Genomic DNA, 15,564 nt, shown 5'->3' with positions numbered 1-15,564 from the left:
ACGCTAAACCGAATATGGTATCAAACAGCAGCTGAGTAACCGTTTGGCATCTACATCGGAACTTCAGCAGGTCACAATATGTAACCTCGCTTTCTCCCCCACGTCACGGTCTCTCACTGTCGAAATCTCACCATCAACATAACGTGGTGCTTTACTCAAAATGTCTGGCGCAGCTTCAGGATCTGCGACAACCTCAAAAGCCATCGTCGGCGAGTCCAACAACAGCGAAACTGCCAAAGACCAGCAGAAGCCGGCGGCGACGCTCGAAGAGGACGATGAGTTCGAAGACTTTCCCGTCGAAGGTATGTCCTAGTCCGAGAATATGCGAGTGGTGTACTGACGACTCCGTGGTAGACTGGCCACAGGAAGATACCGAGCTACCAAGCGGCAACACACATCTATGGGAGGAGAGCTGGGACGATGACGATACAACTGATGACTTCTCCACGCAACTGAAGTAAGAGTGGATCAGCTGGTAGATGGAACATATGTACTGACACGCTGCGGTTACAGGGAGGAAGTGAGCAAAGTAAACGGGTCGAAGCGCGGTTGAGGCAGAGGCAGAGGTAGAGTCAGAGTCAGCAGGCAGTGAAAGACATCCATCGATCACGATTCGGATAAGACTATGGCAAGCTCAGTCACTTTCCTGTTACAGGAAGGATGCATGCAAGCACATGAATTGATTGACCTCTTGAGAAGGCTAAGAGCCAATTTTATTGAACCCTCTTACCAGAGACCATCAAGATGTATATTCGTCTCTCAAGGCATACTATCTGCTTATCAATGGTACACGTCTTAGAGCCTGGCGATCGACCCTTCGATCTATCAGAGCCACCAATTCCAACAAACGAACAGTCTACTTACTTGAGAGAGCAGAGACACCCGGTAGATCTTTGCCTTCAAGCAATTCCAGTGAAGCACCCCCGCCAGTTGAAACATGGCTCAATTTGTCCTCTACACCATACTTCGCAGCGACGGTTGCAGTGTCTCCACCTCCAATGATGACAATCTTCCCACTTTGAGCCGCAGCTACAGCGGCGTCCATGGTCTTCTTGGTACCGTTTGCGAAGTTGTCGAATTCGAACACACCAGGTGGGCCGTTCCACAAGATCGTCTTTGACTCATTAATGGTATCAGCGAACAGCTTAATGCTCCTAGGGCCCGCATCCAAGCCCATCCAGCCGTCTGGGATACCTTCCTCGTCTGTTGCAGTGCCTGTTTTTGCGTCCTTCTTAAAGTCATCGGCAGTAATATAGTCGACTGGAAGGACAAGTTTGACATTGTTCTTCTTTGCCTTCTCCACTATGTCTTTGACGGTCTTGCTACCCTCTTCATCGAAGAGACTCTTCCCGATCTTCACATTCTCGAGTGTCTTCTTGAACGTAAAAGCCATCCCGCCGCATATGATGATACTGTTGACCTTGCCTAGCAGATTATCAATTAGCTTGATCTTGTCCGTGACTTTCGCACCGCCGAGGATAGCCAGGAAGGGTCGCTGTGGATTCTCGAGGGCTTGCGCAAAGTAGTCGAGTTCCTTCTTGACGAGGAAACCGGAAGCCTTCTGAGGGAGATCAACACCGACCATTGAGCTGTGAGCTCGATGAGCAGTACCGAAAGCATCGTCTAATGGCTATCAGCAATAATCTCATGGCGCCTGAGAGGAGGCTTTACTTATGTAGACATCTCCCAAGGCTGTCAATCCTTTCCTGAACTCGTCGACCTTAGCCTTGTCTGCTTTGACCTTGTTGCCCTCGGTATCTTTGCTACTGCCCTCTTCCTCGGCATGGAAACGTAGGTTCTCAAGTAGAATGACTTGTCCATTCGAGGCGCCATTTACGGCGTCTTCGGTCTGTTTCCCTACGCAGTCTTCGGTAAATATTATCTTATTTCCAAGAAGTTTCTCAAGCTCTGGCACTACTGGCTTCAAGCTGTATTTCGAGTTGACCTTGCCATCGGGACGCCCAAGATGGGACATAAGTATGACAGCTTTCGCGCCATTATCAATTGCGTATTTGACGGTGGGCAGCGCGCCAACAATACGCTGATTGTTCGTGATTTTGTCTCCGTCTAGGGGTACATTGAAGTCCACCTTGGGAGAGTCAACCAATTAGGTACGCATTGAGACGGAAGTTTGCGTAGCGTTTACTTACGCGAATCAGGACCCGTTTGCCCTTCAGATCAACATCAGTGATTGAAAGTTTGTTGGATAGAGACATCTTGAAATAGCAATTGGGAGAGTTCGACTGGAGGGCCTTGAAGAGGATTCTGTAGGGTAACCCGAGCTGTTATGTATGGCGGGGCTCAGCGTGCTTGGTGGGGTTGCGGCTTTTAGTGCAAGGGTGTGACGACGGGCAGCCCAAATGGATTCATAGCTTATCTTTAATTCGAGTACTCTGACCTTCACGGTATTTCCAGCCAATGAATAGAAATAGAGAGTTAATGTCTATTCGTTGATCCAACGATTCATTAGCCATCCAAGCATACAATTAATCAAAAGACGTAGGCATAAGTGTAGTTGCATTCTGTGTGGTGCGAACATTAGCTCATCGGATGTTTGGCGGGCCCAAGGAATGATCATCACGTATCGTAATCACGGAGCGAGGCGTGGAATCCTACTAGGTAAGATTAGACCATTAGACTCAAATATTCCTAAAAAATGTTTCAGCTAATGAGGAGACTCTCTTCTCTACTTGCAGGATCTGACATATTACTTTTAATTGTGATAGCTTACTCAGATTTACCGGCTGAGTCTTTATAGGTGCCCGCGTAGGCAGAGGCAGCCTTTCACCCATGAGTCTACGACCACCAAGGACTATAAAGGCTGAGAAGGCTGTAGAGTTTTGCATAAGAGAATACGAGATAGCAACGAAGAGTAAGGTAAACCACCTACACCATAAGCGCCATGAAATGCTTAGTTGTGCTCGTCGAACACGATCATCATCCGACCGCCGTAAAAAAAAGCCATGACGCCATGACGGTACGAATTAAAGCTCTCCAAAAAATCTAGCCAAGTTTCTTTTGTCATTTCACTCTTCCTCTGAAGAATTGGTCAGTGATAGATACGCTGTCCATGCGATACCAATGGTCGAAACAAAGGGCTATGGTTATGTCAGACATCACGTATAAGAGACCCTGGTAGACTTGAGCTTACAATTTGGAACTGAATAGGCATCACCCTGAAGTTAAGGATCTGGACGGCTGGCCATACCATGAAATTGGCCTTGAGTGCGGGAACGTAAACATCCTGAAACTTGCGCGCTACAGCACGCTTGCCGCCACCTTCAGCAACGGTCATGAATGTGAAGAAACACGCCAGGCCTGCACTACTGTTAGCAAATATAAACGGTGAACTTGACTGGGGACCGAGTACCAATAGGAGCGAACAAGAACTGGTCGAAGGCGACCCTCTTCAAGGCTGGTACGAGAGCGGACGTTTTGGTAATAGGGAACGTCGAGGATAGGAATGCGAACCATTTATGCTGAACAGGCGCCATGAGAAAACCGTAGGCCATGAACCGGGTAAGTCGTTCGAAGTCAAAGGGTGGAGGGAGGCCTTTGGTGGAAACCAGCTCGCCGGGCCAATCCTTCTTTCCCAATTCGTGTATTTCGATAGAGATGAAGTCATCTTTGCCTGATGCCAACTTCCTGCTATTACGCGCTTTTATTGCCGTCAAGGATTGCGCTACGGTGTCTGCTATGCCACCGAGGACCTGGAGAAGTTCGTATTGTCAGTGACGCTACGACCAAGATAGATGTGTAGAAATACGAACGGCGTTGGTTATCATTGTAGTGAGGACTGTAGAGGATAATTAGTACTTGTCTTAAGGTTGTATAATCTTTTAAGTGACGCACCTGGCTTATTCGCATAGTATGAATTGAATCGCCGCACGAGTAGTGAGACGAAGGCCATCTCGATGAGGAATACCAGACAGTGGAGTAAAGGCTGAGAGGATATAAGTTGGAGAGCAATAACGACTGATGGACAAACTCACGACTCTGCCGTAGATGTATCTGCTATTGAGGGTGCGCAGAAGTCGACCTCCTTGTGGTGCTTCGACCATCTTGTTAGGTCGTACAGGCTGAAATAAGTGCGGATGACGTGGGTGTCGGTTTCCCGAGCGAGCAGCACTATGCGGGCTTCAGGATACGTGAGCAGTATCTGCTAAGGGGCCTGAAAATGACAATACTGTAACTGATGAGTGCTGATACGAGCCAAGTACATAAACTACTTTGGTCGTAGAGTGATGCAAGAGGTCTGACGTCGGGGAGTCGACGTAACGAGCTTCCAGGCCGAACCTATGTGGAGTTGGATGGAGGCTGAGGCGAAGCCTGGTTTGTTTTAAGTGCCACGGAATTATTATCACTTGCCTAAAACCTGTTAAACTTAGCACTCGTGCGAGTGCGCAGGTAAGGCATTCATTCACATATATTTTTAAGCTCTTCTATATCTAAATACATATATCCATATTATATATAATAAATTAAGATAGTAAATTGTTCATAACCTTTGAGATTTAAGCTTTTTATAATAAAGGAATCTTAAATATTAAAAGAGAGAAAAGAAGACTTAAAAGAAAATTATAATATATTATCTCTATATCTAATATTCTCTTTATAAGGATATTTATAAGAAGTTCTTATAAGATTAATCTAAACTTATAGAGATACTCTTAGATAGTTAACTACTTACTATATCTACTTTAATATATTATAAGTTGATATATTACGACCCGATAATACGAGTGCCAAGGTTATCAGGCTCTACAAAAGTGACGGATCTCACGTGAAACGACCACACACAAGGGAATAGAGGGTGAACGACAAGCCAAGCGTGACAGCCGATTTGCGAGCAGTACGTATATATACGCCTGCGGTTATCGCCGTTGCAGATATCTCTGCGTCGACGACACTATGGCTCTACCCATGAGTCGTCAACAAGATTGTGGCGCGATCCGTCATATATACATACATCTACTAGCTCTTACCTCCCTTAAACATTGGTGGCAAGTTGCTCGTAACACATTATGCTTGGCAGATCGCGTACATCCGCCCACTCCTGGCTTGCGATGTCTATGAATCGCAGGGCATCGACGCCTAAGGAACCCGTCGCTAATGGCAGAAAACTCATTTCTGCGTTATAACATGCAGCTGGCGCCAGTGGTCTGTCAAAGATTAGTATGTTCTGGCTCGTGAGAAAGAGAGACATACCCTATCCGAACATCCGTACTCAGGCAGATCAATTCCACTGGTTCCGCTTTGGCATTGCGCTGCCTCGCATAGACTACATTCTCATCGACAATGGCATCAGCGATAGCGTCATTCAAGTCAAGTTTATGTGAGCTCGAGGACGCATTGGTAGCATGTCCCTTGTGATCCCCTTTCCTGCGTCGTGGTATGGCTGCCACGGCTAACCTTCGAGGGGTCTCCGACTTGTTGACAATGAAGATATCCCATTTGAATGATTCTCCCATGCGTATCTTTTGTGGCCCTGTTACTGTAACAGCCATGCTGATATCTGACAAAGTATGCAGGCCTGAAAACGTTTCGTTATCCTCAACATTTGGTAGGGAATCTGGCCCCGGATTACTGGAAGACAGTTGGGTGTTACCAGAGCTCTCGACCCGTGGAACGCTGGCTTGTGAAACAGGTCGTTCGAGCGTGTATGATTTGCCAGGGTCTGGTATTAAATCTGCTGAAAACTCGACTGCTGTTCGCCAAGACACTGTGACGGAGGGTTTGCATACATTTGAGATTAGGACTTCCGCGTTGATCGTCAAGTGCAGCGGACACACGATCTTCTCTTGGGACCTCGTGAACCGACTGGAAGCATCTGAAGTTAGTTTGAAAAGCATAGTGATTTGGTCACCGGGCTTGCACTGAGTCGTGTCTTTGTCAAACCCGATAACTGGGTAGGGCAACACGTGTCCTTCTGTCAAGATGATTTTCACGTCCTTGATAGTAACGTGGCCACCAGCGAAAGAAGTAGCTTCAATATCCAGTGAAGCGACAACTGCGTTGACGCTAGTGGACGAATGCCAGCGAGTATATCTGATTCTCCAAATGAACGCCGGCGCAGCTTTGAACAGTCGTCGAGTAGCGTTTCGGATTGGCCGCAATAATTCCCTCGAAAGTGGATTTGTCAAAGACAGTTTCGTAGCTCGTATCGCTGATAACTTCGGCCTCGTATTCCCGAAGCTTGGATTATCGGAGAAGGCCTGAAGTAGATTGAGAGGTGAAGGTTCGAGACTGGCCATATATTCATCTTCTGCATCAGTGCTCTCGGTAGGTTCTACTGCACGGGACGATGCACTGACAACGAAGTAAATGGCTGGTCGACTCAGTCTAATTCGTGGATGTCCTGGAAAGATTAGCTTTGCATCTGTCCTCAATGGGTCCCTTACAAACCTAAACAGATATCGGCTTTCCATATAAGATGCATATGTGCCGAAGCACCTTTTTTTTGAAGGTCATGCTCCTTAGATATAATGACCAATGGCTCCCAGGAGTCTTTGATGGTTTCTGAAATCAACAGCTCCTTCGTAGGCGGAACTTGCTCGCCTTGTACCTTGGGCGGCGGTGCTGTACTTGTGACACGGCACTCGAGAGTCAGAATCAGCCGCGAAAGGTATGATTTGAGAAGGCTCTCTTCGATGTACGGTGTTCTTAGCACAACATACACGGTAACTTGTTCATCTGTAACCCTAGAATAAGTAAGACGAATGTCACGTAACCTGAGACGAGTGCAAACGCACCGAAGAACAGTGTCTCTCGTTCGGCAATGTATGGTAGTAATGCAGAAGACGTGTCGCTCTCATGGCCATCCCAACCCTGTAGTAGCTCTTGTATGTCCGTGGATGATGCTGCGGGCACGCAAGTATCTAGTATGGAGCTCTCAATAAATTCTCCAATGCTGATCCGATGGTCCTGTTGCTGCGCGTCCATGGCGTTCAGATTCCATCAATTGACGTTCAGCTAGTCGTTATGATGACGAGGCCGTATTTACTTTCAAGATCGATCTCTCACCGGAAGGTTCACCGCAGACATTACCGCGAGGAGATTAATACCGGGTTTGGGCCGATCCATCGTAGTAAAGCCCAAGTCAGCGCACCCACGGACCACGTGCCCGGTACAGCTCCGAAGCGAGTGCTCATCTAACCTCACCTCCATCCACTCGACTACATTACCTTTTACTTTCCTGAACACCTTTGTCGCCAAACACCTCAAAGAACCTCATATTTATCTAGCCTCTGAGAGCCTATACACATCTATGATGCTGCAAGGAGCGCAGCAACACGTCTTCTCGCATCAGCACCAGCTCTACAACCCCTCCGACTGGCCGCAGAACCATCACCAGCAGCAGCACCCACATCATGTATCACAGCAACATGCTACCCAGGCAGCAGCGGCAGCGGCAGCAGCAGCCCAGCAACAACACTATAATCGCATAGCAGCCAATAGCAACTCGAACATACCTGGGATCAGTGGAAATGGGCCTGGAGATCATAGCCAGAGTCTTATGGCGCATGATTCGATTAGCGATGAGAACAGACGGGTGCTCGAATGGATCGCGCAATTGATGAAAACGAACACGCGAGAGTCAGCCTTACTAGAGCTGAGCAAGAAGAGAGAACAGGTTCATGAGCTCGCTCTGATACTGTGGCATTCGTTTGGTACGTTGACAAATCTATAGCTTAGCATCGCTAATATATGATGGCAGGCGTCATGGCCTCGTTACTTCAGGAGATCATCTCAGTATATCCGCTACTGAATCCGTCGCAGCTCACCGCAGCGGCTTCTAACCGAGTCTGTAATGCTCTTGCTTTGCTTCAATGTGTCGCGTCGCACCCAGACACTCGAGGTCTCTTCCTTAGCGGTACGTGCTGCGAGCCACTCACTCAAACGATATCGCGGACAACTACTGATACAATGCACTCTAGCTCACATTCCCTTGTTCCTGTACCCGTTTCTGAATACAACATCTAAATCCCGGCCTTTCGAATATCTCAGACTCACTTCACTCGGGGTCATTGGTGCCCTTGTGAAGAACGACTCCTCCGATGTAATCAACTTTCTCCTTACCACTGAAATCATCCCCTTATGCCTACGGATAATGGAGACAGGCTCCGAGCTGAGCAAAACTGTTGCAATCTTCATCGTTCAGAAGATCCTGCTCGATGATATCGGGCTTGCGTACATCTGTCAGACATATGAGAGATTTTACGCGGTTGGCACAGTGCTTAGCAACATGGTGAACCAGCTAGTCGAACAACAAACTGTTCGCTTGCTTAAGCATGTTGTGCGGTGCTTCCTCAGGTATGTTTAGAACTCGCGCCAACATGATCCAGCCTAACACAACCAAGACTTAGTGACAACGCTCGGGCACGTGAAGCTTTACGCCAATGCCTTCCGGAACCTCTCCGTGATGCAACATTCTCCTCCGTCCTCCGCGATGACGCTGCGACCAAGCGATGCCTGGCTCAACTTCTCATCAATCTTTCAGACAATGTCGTTGATCAGTCCAACACCCAAGGTCTGATGCATTGATTTATTCCAGCGCATCGTACAGCACTCACGCCTCACCATCTACGACATATACGTACATCCTTCTCTCATGCGTCTTCTTACTTTCTTCAGTTCTTCCTTTTTGGGTTACTGCATACTTTTGCCGGAATGATGAAAAAGCTGGATGCATTATAACGGCGCGGACATAACGTGGTTGTGAGGGAACTCTGGTGCGGTTCACGTGGATCTTGCTTGATTTGATCTACTATCATGAGGCGCATATTATTCCTAAAGTCCTTGCACGACATTGGCGTTGACTGTTTTCGCCCCTAGTTTATACTTATGTCGCTCATATCTTTATCTTCTATTACTCGGAATACCCATATCCTACATCAGGCCATGGCGGGGGCTTTGGCGATCACATGTAACCCTACAAACATTGTTAGAGCGCATTTCTCTTGTGGACAGGGCGAGCGCGAGCTGCCGCAGCGGTTGTCTCCGCAAGAGCAGCGCTTGGATGGCGCAGATGAGGTCTTTCTGTTACACCTTTCTTGAGCTATCATTTCACATTGATGTACAAAATTTATCAGTTCATGGGCATAGTGTAATTACCCTGCTCAAATATCTCGGTTTTTATGATGATACTCATGTTGCAACGCCAGTCGTGAATGTACTTGCCGTACTAGCACAAATGGCTCCTGAACGTCAGACGGAGTCCCCGGCAAAATCATGCATGTGCAGTTGTTCATAACCGTCTAATACACACGAACGTCCTTCAGCTGTGGACCATTCCTCGAAAGTATTGAAATGGTTCAGACTCGTCTTAGTATTCGAAATCGTCATCTGCAGCTGGCCCCTTATTTTTCGCCACGCTTTCCTGTCTTTGGTACATCTCGGCTATCTGGCGACTGCTTGTCGCCTGATCCGGCTTCTTGTCTTCTCGTACCTTTATGAACCTCGGGAATCTTAGACTCACGCCTTTGCCGAGCTGGTCGGCAGCAGCCTTGTATCTCGGACTGAGGGTCAGGTCTGCCGTCTTGACCTCCCAGACAAATTTCGGCTCGAACCAAACATCTGGTTGGTCCTTGTTACCTGCAGAATGCGAGTAGAATGGCTTTGGGTGATCAATGGTGTTCTCAGATAGCTTTGTGTGGAATTCCTCAAGAATCGCTTCGGAGAAGCCTGTACCAATATTACAGACAGTCTCGTATGTTTGCTTGTTTGTGTTGTAGCATGCAAGGAGGAATGCACCATACCAAGAGGTGCGCTTGCCTTTGCCGAAGTAGGCTCCAAGGACTACGAGATCAAGAGAGTCGCCAACGCCTGAAAGATAATCTTTCTTGACTTTGAGCCAGTTCTGTGAGCGTTTGCTAGGTTCATAGCTACTCTCGGGCCCGTCAAGCATTTTCACCATCAAGCCTTCACAGGACGCCTTCACAGAGTCCTCCAGAAGGATCTGTATCTCTTCTAGCTCGTTGGTATTGCCGTATTGTGCAAGCTTGAACTCTCCTTCAGTCTCATTGAAAGCTCCACGAAGCGCCTCGCGTCGCTCACGGAAAGATTTGTTCACGAGAGCTTCGCCATTCAGGTATAGCAGATCGAATGCAAATACGCACACTTGAACGGTCACCTCTTCTGCCTTGACATCTTTGCGCTTCCTTGTCATAAGCTGCTGGAATGGAAGTACCTTCTTCTCTTTGACGTCCCACGCAACAGTCTCACAATCCAGCACGAAACTTTTTGTACCCGGTTTGACCCATGCCGGGAGTCTTTGAAGGATGTCTGGATACTTCTTTGATAGATCCTCCGAGTTCCTTGAGAAAATGTTAGAGACGCCACCTTCAGACTTTCCCGCAGACGGTGCAGCAGTTGCAAATACTTCGTCTGCATCCTTGGACACGTAATGAATTTGAGCTCGCTCGCCATCGTACTTGTATTCGCAAGTGAAGTCCTTTCCCTCGAATCTATCGAGGACTTCAGTAATCGACTTAGTAGGTTTAGCAAGCATGGGCTTCAAGGGAACCCCGGGTCGGAGGTTGCAGTGATCCCTTAGCTTCATAATTCCATGCTTGAGCATCTCGGGAATGATGACTTCGTAGCTGGGTAGCTCGCTGCGGAAATGATTAGCTGTGTTCATCTAAGTACGTCCGATTTTTTTTACCTGTAGATTGACTTCAGCATTCGCTCGCCCTCGGCAATCTTTTGTCCGCTAGCATCTTTGCCAGTTTTGACCTTGCTCTCGTGCATGACCACAGCATTCGACAACGCTACCAAGACACTCTTTTCAGCCAGTCCAAGTCGAAGCTTTCCTTCCAGCATCCTTACGATGAACTTGGACTCACTTGGGCCTCCTTTGTCTTTCGTAATATCGATGCCTTTCGAACCTTTGCCTGCAAATTGGGTATCTGCAGCAGAAAGTAACTTCTTGATGCCACCAACCTTCCGCTCTTGGGCACCTTTACCCTCTGTCTGCGCAATGGTCATCAGAGATTCTTGAACGCCACGAACAGTCAAAGGTTTTGGCTTGAACATAGTCGGCTGATTTGATCGACTCTTCGCCGCTACGAGGCCCAAATCTCCTATGTCTTTCTGGTCGGCCTTGATGATGGCCAAGCTTCTACCAGTACTTTCACCAATAGCTTTCATTATCAGTGACTCTCCAATGCCGAGCTCGATTCCGACGTAGTCAGCTGCAAGCTTGTTGATCATAAGTAATACTACAACTTGGAGATCATCTGGCGTTAAACGCAGGACCTGCTGTAGGAACTTTGAACAGTGGGCCGAAATCTCTAGTCGTTTGGTTGTCATTTCAATCTTTGAATATGTAGTGCAAAGGGCGGCAAAAGGTACCGGATCTCCAGCTTTCCAGTCTGGATAGGGATCCTTCCCAGACCCCTTTAAGACACTTTGAAGCTTTTCTTGCGATTCAGCAGCAGCTTCCGGGTCTTCATCTTCGGATGACAGTACTTCGGCATCCTCTTCAGGTTCAGATACGAGTTCTTTCTCGGTGACCACAGTAGGAGTGCTAGCAGCCGCATCGTCCTCATCAGCCGACTTTGAATTACGCGAGGAGGCTTTGGAGTCCGAGTTCGTCTTCACTTTGGCTTGCGTGGTTTCATCTACCTTGCGTTTGCTACCCTTCCCCCTCTTCGGCCTCACAATATCCTCATCATCTGCATCGTCGACAGGAAGGCTAGGCGCCTTTTTCTTCGCAACCACTTTCTTGGGAGTTGTATTCTGCTCTGTCTCGGTCTTCATGGTATTGGATGATGTCCCATCAGGCGTTATCTTCGAAGACTTCTGAGGAGCTGATTTCTTCGACGAACGAGCCTTCTTGGCTGGTGGGCTGCCTTCGTTGTCATCAGCCGTAGTGCCTTTTCGTTTCAAGGCGACTTTCTCATCGCCCTTCAATGTACCTGATCGAAATTGCATGTCGAGTTAGCTATGTCCCTGAATTTTAGACATTCAAGTGGATGCAGTAGCCAGGGTGCGATTCACATACGGGTTCGTTTACTTGGGACGTCTGAGTCTGATTCACTTTTGACTTCTATTTCGCCCATTACGGCATCCCCGTTCTCATCCTCCTCGCCATCCTCTTGCTCCTCCTTCACTTCATTCTTCACACGGTCGTTGCTCTCCGGGATAATTGCGCTGTGATCTGCGGTTACCTTGCTAACGCTAGGACTCTCCACTGCTTTCTTCGAGAAAGCCAGTTTCGTTTGTTGGGCAGCTGGCTTCGCTCCATCTGGATGTCCAAAGAATTTCCTGCATAAAAATCAGCTCTTTCAAAACCATCGTACTTTTACAGCCCGTTCTCGCACCCTAGGGTCTGCTGTCCAGATCTAACGTACCCAAGAGTCGCCTGTTTCGGTGGCATAGCAATTCTTACAGTCGCAGTATGACAACGATATGCTACAAGGACACTATACGATCGCTTGCTGCGGTGGAGGACTCGAAAGCTCGTAGTCGTTGTACAGAACGTCGTGAGGTATCGAAGAAGCAGAACTTTAGGGTGGGAATCTCGAGGAGAAAATGACTGGTTATTAATTGAGTACAGTCGCATACTACCTTAGTACAGGCTTCTATAAGGTGTGGAGGGGAAGTTTAGAGTTGAGCAAGCACGCGTCGTGAATATAGGAAGACGCGCATTGACGCGACTACGTAGATAGATTAGATTCGAACCAATCAGAGAGCTCATAGATCTAAATGTTGGAAGCGATGACCTAATGTCTACCATCGAACTATTGAAATGTTAATGCACCACGTCGAAGCAGAGCTACAGTAATATTAATTCATGATCAATACTGTTTAAAATATCCAAAGCCGCGTATAGCGTCTCAGTACCATAATCATCTACCCCTCGAGCGGATCAAATCGTTCGCAACAACGGCGGGCTTTTTCTGGCGACAACCTGCACCTGCAGGCACTAATAACAGCAACGAAGATAACAAACGAGGGCAGAATTCACAACTCGTCATGGCAAAGCCCATTGACCAGCTCGCTCTTAGTCCTCAGTTCTGCTTCAACCAAACAGCTCTGCGAGGTACATATTTTTTAAATACAAACCTTCCTCATGCCAGACAACACTAACACAACTCCGCAAGTGTAGACTTCCTACGAATTTCACGATCAACTATAGATGACTCAATAGCACAAAACCTGAACGCACTCCGCAATCCTGCTAGCTTCGATCCTTCATCGACCTCTTCCCGCTCCGTTAAACCATTAGCACACCAGAAACTCGACACGTCGTCATGTAACACCTTCAAAGAGCGCGTGCTGTTCCCATCGTGGCAGGTACGCTCAGACGTACTCAACTACTGTACCAGCGTTGCCACATCCCCTGATAAAGATGACCCAGACTCAATACTACAAGCACTTCAGAGTGCTGAGGCTGGAGAGCACCTCGTAGACCGATTAGACCCCTATAACAATCGATATCTTCCAAAAGAAAGCAGGACAGAGTCTCTAGCAGCGCTGATACGGAACGAAATTGGCGTAGAGCGTATAATACGATCGCGAACATGGGGCATGATAGAAGAACGATGTGGCTTGGCCAGTCAGGGACCAGGAGAAGCATTTGACGAGTGGAGAAGCCAACAAGGTCGATCTGGATGACAGGGTGCAAGGTTACACATGAGTTGTATATATGTAAAATAAGTACTCCCCTCGGAATAAATCACACGCTGACATGTTCGCGCTATCTATGATCTGATAGACGTCCCACTCCTGAGTGCTGCAAACTCATCCCATCAAAACATGGATGGCGGGTAACATCCAACTCTTTCCATTAACGGGATAGCAGATATCCCAGGTCCTCCCTAGCACCAGCAGCCTTTTCCCCTACTTCTCATGAGTTTGCTTCGCCTCAACCTCACTCGCCGCCGGCAGATTCGCCTCCAATTCCATCGGTACAGGCCCATGAGTCCTCTCAAACCTGGACTCTTGAGCCATAACCTTTGGGTACATCCCCTGCACCGTAGAACTCCCTCTCTGCGCGTCCTGCATGCCAGTCTGCCCATTATATCTAGTTCCGGTTACCCTCTGGGCATTCGCCGCATACAGTAGATTCTTCTTTTTCTCGTTACGCAGTAGGAAAAGCGCCACGGCCAGCGCAAGTAAAAGCGGGAGTCCGACCCCAACCCCGACGCCGGCCATGGCGCCGGCGGAATAGCCGGTGGAATCTGCTGGTTTTGCGGATGGGGATTCGGAGGGAGATGGGGAAGGAGACGGACTCGGGATCGAGGAGTTTGAAGATGTTGTTGGGTTATGAAATGCGGTACCGAGTGCGACTACGGCGGCAGATACTTGTGAGGGCCGTAAGATGAGGTCAGTCATGTTGTCGAGGGTGAACCAATTACTGTCTGTGCAGACGGTATTAAAGCCACAGGCGTACTTGTGGTCGGTGCCACTTCCGCAGGATGTCAGGGCCATGCCGCCGTCAGCGTTGTCTGAGATGCTGGTCAGAGAGGGATCTCAGGGGAGACCGAGTGAACGTGGGGACTGTGCGATGGGAGGGAGGCGTACCGTCCTGGCATGCAGTGGCACAAGAGGCATCAGCCCACGATTTGTCGGAACAGCTTCCTCGCGATATCACGCCGTCGATGTAGCAGAGACCGCTGGCAAGGCACAAGGCGCCGGCGCCGCAGCAAGATGAGAATTCAGCGGTGGTATTACAGGGTATGTCCACGGATGTCGTACTATGGTCTGTCCAGGTCAGATTTTAAACTTGGTTCGCTTGATTGCTTGCTTGCTTGATGCTGGGCTTTGGCTGACCTGGATAGTAGCATGTTTGAGCAGTGACAATAGAGACTAGGGCGACCAGCGCGAAGTGCTCGAAGGAGAGGACACCCATAGTCATGGATGATAAATGATAGTCAATATGTTCCTTGATTGTACAGATTATAAAACGTGATGGATCGTTGATAGTCCCACAGAACAAGTTTTCGCAGGCCACCAGAAGGAGAAAGCAGTGGTTTGAAAGCAAAATAGAGTAACTAGGCTAGTAAGAGCTCAAGATATCCCAGAGAGTCAGATCTCTGTAAGCAGGATAGGCTTTCACCACAAGAAGGAAATAGAAGGAGAACGGATATTTTAACAGCTTGAGATTCAGATCGGTGGGAGATGATCGCATGTGCTGCTTCGTCTGCATATAAGCAAAGTCCTAAATCATAAATCGAACAATGAACGTAAACATGAGCAACTATCTATACTCCACAATTGTAAGCTTCCCGCTCCACATTGTCAGCACTTGATACCTGTGAACAAGGGGCCGCGTATTACGGGGGTGTTGGCGTTTGGTAAGGCTCGTTCATCCGTGTCGAGGAGGTCGGCAGTTGATATCTGGCCCAAATCCGATTTCCTATCGAAGTCGGCCTCTCTCGCAGAGACTAGAACATCATTATGAATATATTGCATGTCGTCCAAGTCAAGTCCACCGACGAGTATTTTCAGGTCACCGATCCACAAGAATTATTGCTCAAGGTTTGCTCATGCACGAATCATCTGCCGTAGATATCGGCAAGTGCTACACGCTAGCTGGATAGATCCAGATGAATCCTA

General features: G+C 48.2%; 9 protein-coding genes across 9 annotated transcripts; 3 read left to right on the top strand and 6 right to left on the bottom strand.

Annotated features, from left to right (window-relative positions):
* Positions 1-160: 160 nt before the first annotated feature.
* EJ05DRAFT_496756 (uncharacterized protein) lies at positions 161-553 on the top strand (the record flags this gene model as incomplete). Its single annotated transcript, XM_033746442.1, has 3 exons — positions 161-302; positions 355-457; positions 514-553. 3 exons carry the CDS (start codon positions 161-163, stop codon positions 551-553), a joined length of 285 nt encoding a protein of 94 aa, XP_033604319.1.
* EJ05DRAFT_472822 (phosphoglycerate kinase-like protein) lies at positions 402-2,611 on the bottom strand. Its single transcript, XM_033743258.1, has 4 exons — positions 2,151-2,611; positions 1,672-2,089; positions 515-1,623; positions 402-458 (listed from the first exon to the last, which is right to left on the bottom strand). The coding sequence occupies exons 1-3, from the start codon at positions 2,214-2,216 to the stop codon at positions 857-859; spliced, it is 1,251 nt and encodes a 416-aa protein (XP_033604318.1). The 5' UTR covers positions 2,217-2,611; the 3' UTR covers positions 402-458; positions 515-856.
* Positions 2,612-2,739: 128 nt separating this feature from the next.
* Positions 2,740-4,344, bottom strand: EJ05DRAFT_507485 (uncharacterized protein). The gene is made up of 6 exons (XM_033747922.1): positions 3,993-4,344; positions 3,853-3,943; positions 3,771-3,796; positions 3,371-3,710; positions 3,152-3,318; positions 2,740-3,098 (listed from the first exon to the last, which is right to left on the bottom strand). Exons 1-6 carry the CDS (start codon positions 4,059-4,061, stop codon positions 3,027-3,029), a joined length of 765 nt encoding a protein of 254 aa, XP_033604317.1. The 5' UTR covers positions 4,062-4,344; the 3' UTR covers positions 2,740-3,026.
* A 646-nt stretch (positions 4,345-4,990) lies between these two features.
* Positions 4,991-6,942, bottom strand: EJ05DRAFT_496753 (uncharacterized protein; the record flags this gene model as incomplete). The annotated part of the gene is made up of 4 exons (XM_033746441.1): positions 4,991-5,162; positions 5,209-6,358; positions 6,406-6,693; positions 6,753-6,942. 4 exons carry the CDS (start codon positions 6,940-6,942, stop codon positions 4,991-4,993), a joined length of 1,800 nt encoding a protein of 599 aa, XP_033604316.1.
* A 574-nt stretch (positions 6,943-7,516) lies between these two features.
* On the top strand, positions 7,517-8,544 carry EJ05DRAFT_434160 (cell differentiation protein rcd1; the record flags this gene model as incomplete). The annotated part of the gene is made up of 4 exons (XM_033741637.1): positions 7,517-7,670; positions 7,718-7,873; positions 7,938-8,313; positions 8,361-8,544. 4 exons carry the CDS (start codon positions 7,517-7,519, stop codon positions 8,542-8,544), a joined length of 870 nt encoding a protein of 289 aa, XP_033604315.1.
* A 781-nt stretch (positions 8,545-9,325) lies between these two features.
* On the bottom strand, positions 9,326-11,934 carry EJ05DRAFT_434265 (ATP-dependent DNA ligase; the record flags this gene model as incomplete). Its single annotated transcript, XM_033741644.1, has 3 exons — positions 9,326-10,613; positions 10,664-11,527; positions 11,801-11,934. 3 exons carry the CDS (start codon positions 11,932-11,934, stop codon positions 9,326-9,328), a joined length of 2,286 nt encoding a protein of 761 aa, XP_033604314.1.
* A 229-nt stretch (positions 11,935-12,163) lies between these two features.
* EJ05DRAFT_187135 (uncharacterized protein) lies at positions 12,164-12,702 on the bottom strand. The gene is made up of 2 exons (XM_033739655.1): positions 12,322-12,702; positions 12,164-12,267 (listed from the first exon to the last, which is right to left on the bottom strand). Coding segments are annotated over exons 1-2 (246 nt in total). The 5' UTR covers positions 12,566-12,702; the 3' UTR covers positions 12,164-12,265.
* A 276-nt stretch (positions 12,703-12,978) lies between these two features.
* Positions 12,979-13,620, top strand: EJ05DRAFT_496750 (uncharacterized protein; the record flags this gene model as incomplete). The annotated part of the gene is made up of 2 exons (XM_033746440.1): positions 12,979-13,045; positions 13,112-13,620. The coding sequence occupies 2 exons, from the start codon at positions 12,979-12,981 to the stop codon at positions 13,618-13,620; spliced, it is 576 nt and encodes a 191-aa protein (XP_033604312.1).
* Positions 13,621-13,631: 11 nt separating this feature from the next.
* Positions 13,632-15,150, bottom strand: EJ05DRAFT_535187 (uncharacterized protein). The gene is made up of 3 exons (XM_033749232.1): positions 14,779-15,150; positions 14,530-14,709; positions 13,632-14,453 (listed from the first exon to the last, which is right to left on the bottom strand). The coding sequence occupies exons 1-3, from the start codon at positions 14,861-14,863 to the stop codon at positions 13,846-13,848; spliced, it is 873 nt and encodes a 290-aa protein (XP_033604311.1). The 5' UTR covers positions 14,864-15,150; the 3' UTR covers positions 13,632-13,845.
* Between the last annotated feature and the right edge of the window lie 414 nt (positions 15,151-15,564).

This window comes from Pseudovirgaria hyperparasitica, assembly GCF_010093815.1.
Source record: "Pseudovirgaria hyperparasitica strain CBS 121739 unplaced genomic scaffold EJ05scaffold_2, whole genome shotgun sequence".
Classification (NCBI taxonomy): Eukaryota; Fungi; Ascomycota; class Dothideomycetes; order Acrospermales; family Acrospermaceae; genus Pseudovirgaria; species Pseudovirgaria hyperparasitica.
This window is presented reverse-complemented; position numbering and strand designations above follow the sequence as displayed.